The sequence below is a fragment of the Hipposideros armiger genome, unplaced genomic scaffold (genome assembly GCF_001890085.2).
Source record: "Hipposideros armiger isolate ML-2016 unplaced genomic scaffold, ASM189008v1 scaffold_544, whole genome shotgun sequence".
In the NCBI taxonomy this organism is placed as follows: domain Eukaryota; kingdom Metazoa; phylum Chordata; class Mammalia; order Chiroptera; family Hipposideridae; genus Hipposideros; species Hipposideros armiger.
Window position 1 is genome coordinate 505388 of NW_017731894.1, and position 2865 is coordinate 508252.

Below are 2865 nucleotides of genomic sequence, written 5' to 3' on the forward strand. Positions count from 1 at the left end.
GCTGCCTGTCCTGCACTGTACCCCAGGGTGGCTCCCTTCCCCACATCCGCCTGTGTGTGAGCCCTTTATTTGGAAAGGGACACATTTCCAGCTTCAGGTGGGAGGCCGTGACGCCACATCCTCAGGCTGCCTGAGGCCCTAAGCCACGGCCCCCGAGGCAGGACAGGCCGGCCGTGTTGGGGTTCCCGTACTCCACTCACGCCTCGGCTCATGCCCACACTTCCCGTCCTGTGACTTCAGCGTCCTCATCCTGCACATGAGGACAGAAAGGCGCTGCACATTCAGCGCCGGCAGGACCTGCGCCAGCACTTGACTGCGGCCCTTTTGCAAACACAGGACAGTCACACTGTGACAAGGTGGCACCTAATGCTAAGACCGCAGTGTGTGCCAGTCACACCGCAGCTGAAACAACTTGGCGGCCTGGCTCAGGACGGCGCGGATGGGCCATTTACCTGTGACAGGTCACCTCGCTGTGCTCAGGGACAAGGGCAGGGACTGCCTAGTCTCGGGTTTTCTCAGCACCTCTGTCTACATGAAGCGAAAGCGCAGCAGAGGCCCAGGGTCTGTGGGTGAGGGGACTCGAGTGGCTGCAGGCCTGTCACCAGCTTGTCTGTCCACGTGGGCCCCGAGACAGCTGGCGGGGGGAGGGCTCTGACATCGGACACATGGGGCATTTAGCACAAGCCACACCTGACACTGCTCCAGGAGGCAGCCCCTCCCCCCTCACAGAGGGGACGCTCCCACACCTCCCACTCCGGTCCTGTCACTGCTGGTCAAAGCCTTTCCCTCCTGGACAAGTGATGAGAATGGTCTGCTGTGGTCTGACCGTCTGCCCCCCAAATTCATGTGCTGGAATCCTAGCCCTCCAGGAGGCAGTGTCAGGAGGCGGGGCCTTTGGGCAGTGATGAGGTCACAGGGGGAGCCCCACGAATGGGATCATTGCCCTCGCCCTGCCCACCATGTGAGGACACAACGAGAAGAGGGTCAGCCATCTGTGGACCAGTAAGTGACCCTCACTGAACACATCTGCCGGCGCCTGGGTCCTAGACTTCCAGCCTCCAGAACAGTGAGAAATCAGCGTTTGCCCTTCAAGCTGCCCAGGTCATGGTCATCTGTTCTAGCAGCCTGGACGGTCCAAGACACCNGTGCCTCTCCTCTTGATGTCTGGGGACTCGTAGCCGTCCTCCTCGTCGGAGTTGGCGTACTGCCCGCCCCTCTCCAGGAAGACGCTCCTTGTCTCTAACTTGGAAGGAAAAAGGAAAGACGCGGGTGAGCAGAGGCCGTCGGGAGGGGCGAGCAGACAGGCCGCTTGCCCCGGGCTACAGAGGGGAGGCCCCACGTCTTCTGGATTCAAACCTTTCCTTCACCCAGCCCCTCGGCCCGCCTCGGCCACTACACCAAGGGACTGGGTCAAGTCCCCAGACCAGCTCCCCTTCCTCTCCCTGCCCACGCGCAGCACAACTAGTTGCTGACTTGGCTGCAAGTACCCTGTGGATAGCGAGGAGAAGCCCGGCTCCCAATGTGATCACATGGCCGTTTCCTGACACATGAACCTCAGATGCTCCCTTCCTCTCCACACCTCCTGAAAGGGTGGGCCGGCCCGCAGCCAGCAGCCTCAGGCGTTCCTGGGCCATTCTCCACCCCAGCCCCTCTCGGGGTCCCGTCTGGGGATCTTAGGGTTGTAGGGTGCTTGGCTGCCGTCCGAAAGGGCAGGGGGCAGCGTCACCTGCCAGCCCATCCTGCCAATGGAGCTTCACCAACAGCTCCAAGCTGCGATGGCCGCCTGGGGCCAGGGCTTCTGCTGTGTGTGCCGTCAGAGCACAGGGAGAAGCCTGGATAGACACGCACGTTCTGAAGCTCTTCCTTTAGTCAGAGGCCACAGGCTGGCGTTTCAATGGCTTTTTAAGTAGTAGAGGCCAATACTGAACAAATTGAGCGGTTTCACAGAAAAGCCCCGTTTCCAGGTTTCAAGAAACCGAGACACCCATGCCCTGTGGGCAGCCCTCTTGCCTCCCAGGGTCCTGGGTGTTGCCGCTTCTCAGCTCTGATCTCTGGGGTTCCCCGACCCGGCGTCCAGTCCCTGGGATGCCCAGGAAGTGGGGGTCTCCCAGCACCAGCATTCAGAGACAGCCTCCAGGGTGGCGGGCAGTGCTGGGAGCACCGTGGACGGCCGCTGTCCCCACCAGGGCCCTGAGCACACAGCAGACACCTGGGCGCCCTGGGGGATGGGTGTTCCCAAGCCAGGCTTGTCCCAGGCAGCTCAGAGCTGGGTCCTAGGAGAGGACATGGAGGACTGGATGGCAGCCCCGTCTCTAGGCGTTGCAGAAACTCGCCCGTGTCATTGCAGCCAGGATGTGGCCCCACCACAACCCACATGCTCCCTGTCCCCGCGGCCATTCCCAGTAACAGGCGTGGAAATATATGTATCTCTGTTGTCTGTTATGTATCTCTGTATACACACACACACACAGCGAGAACACAGGGGTGAGCAGGCCCAGTGTGCCCCGCTCAGGAAGATGGGTCCCCACACCAACTTCCCGGAGTCACCTTCCGAACCCGGGACACAGACCGAAGCCTGCAGAGTCCCTGGTCCCAGCCGTTTCCTAAGCTAGCCCGGCAGGTAACCATTTCCCCTGGTTGTGGGTCCATGTTCTCAAAATGGAAACACATTTTGGTTCCATCAGGATCAGGTCTAAAAAGCTGCCCAGTGAGCAGGCTGGAGGAGCACACACAGGCTCGGGGGGCTGCTGGGTGGCTCCATCCCCACGGGGGGACCAGCCTACTTACCCTGCTGCTCTCCGCCACTCTCTGGGCAGCTTCCCGGGCCATGGCCTTGGCGACGGAGGTGGACACCGGGGTCCCCTG

The 2865-nt window shown here is 61.4% G+C and overlaps 1 protein-coding gene across 1 annotated transcript in view; it reads right to left on the reverse strand.

The window, feature by feature from the left end:
• The window catches only part of RIMBP2 (RIMS binding protein 2), an 86227-nt gene that overhangs the window by 23206 nt on the left and 60156 nt on the right, over window positions 1-2865 (reverse strand). The window contains exons 14-15 of the mRNA XM_019668945.1: window positions 2788-2860; window positions 1144-1243 (exon numbers count right to left, since the gene is read on the reverse strand). Coding sequence (XP_019524490.1) covers window positions 1144-1243; window positions 2788-2860 — 173 coding nt within the window. The remainder of the gene's footprint in view (window positions 1-1143; window positions 1244-2787; window positions 2861-2865) is intronic.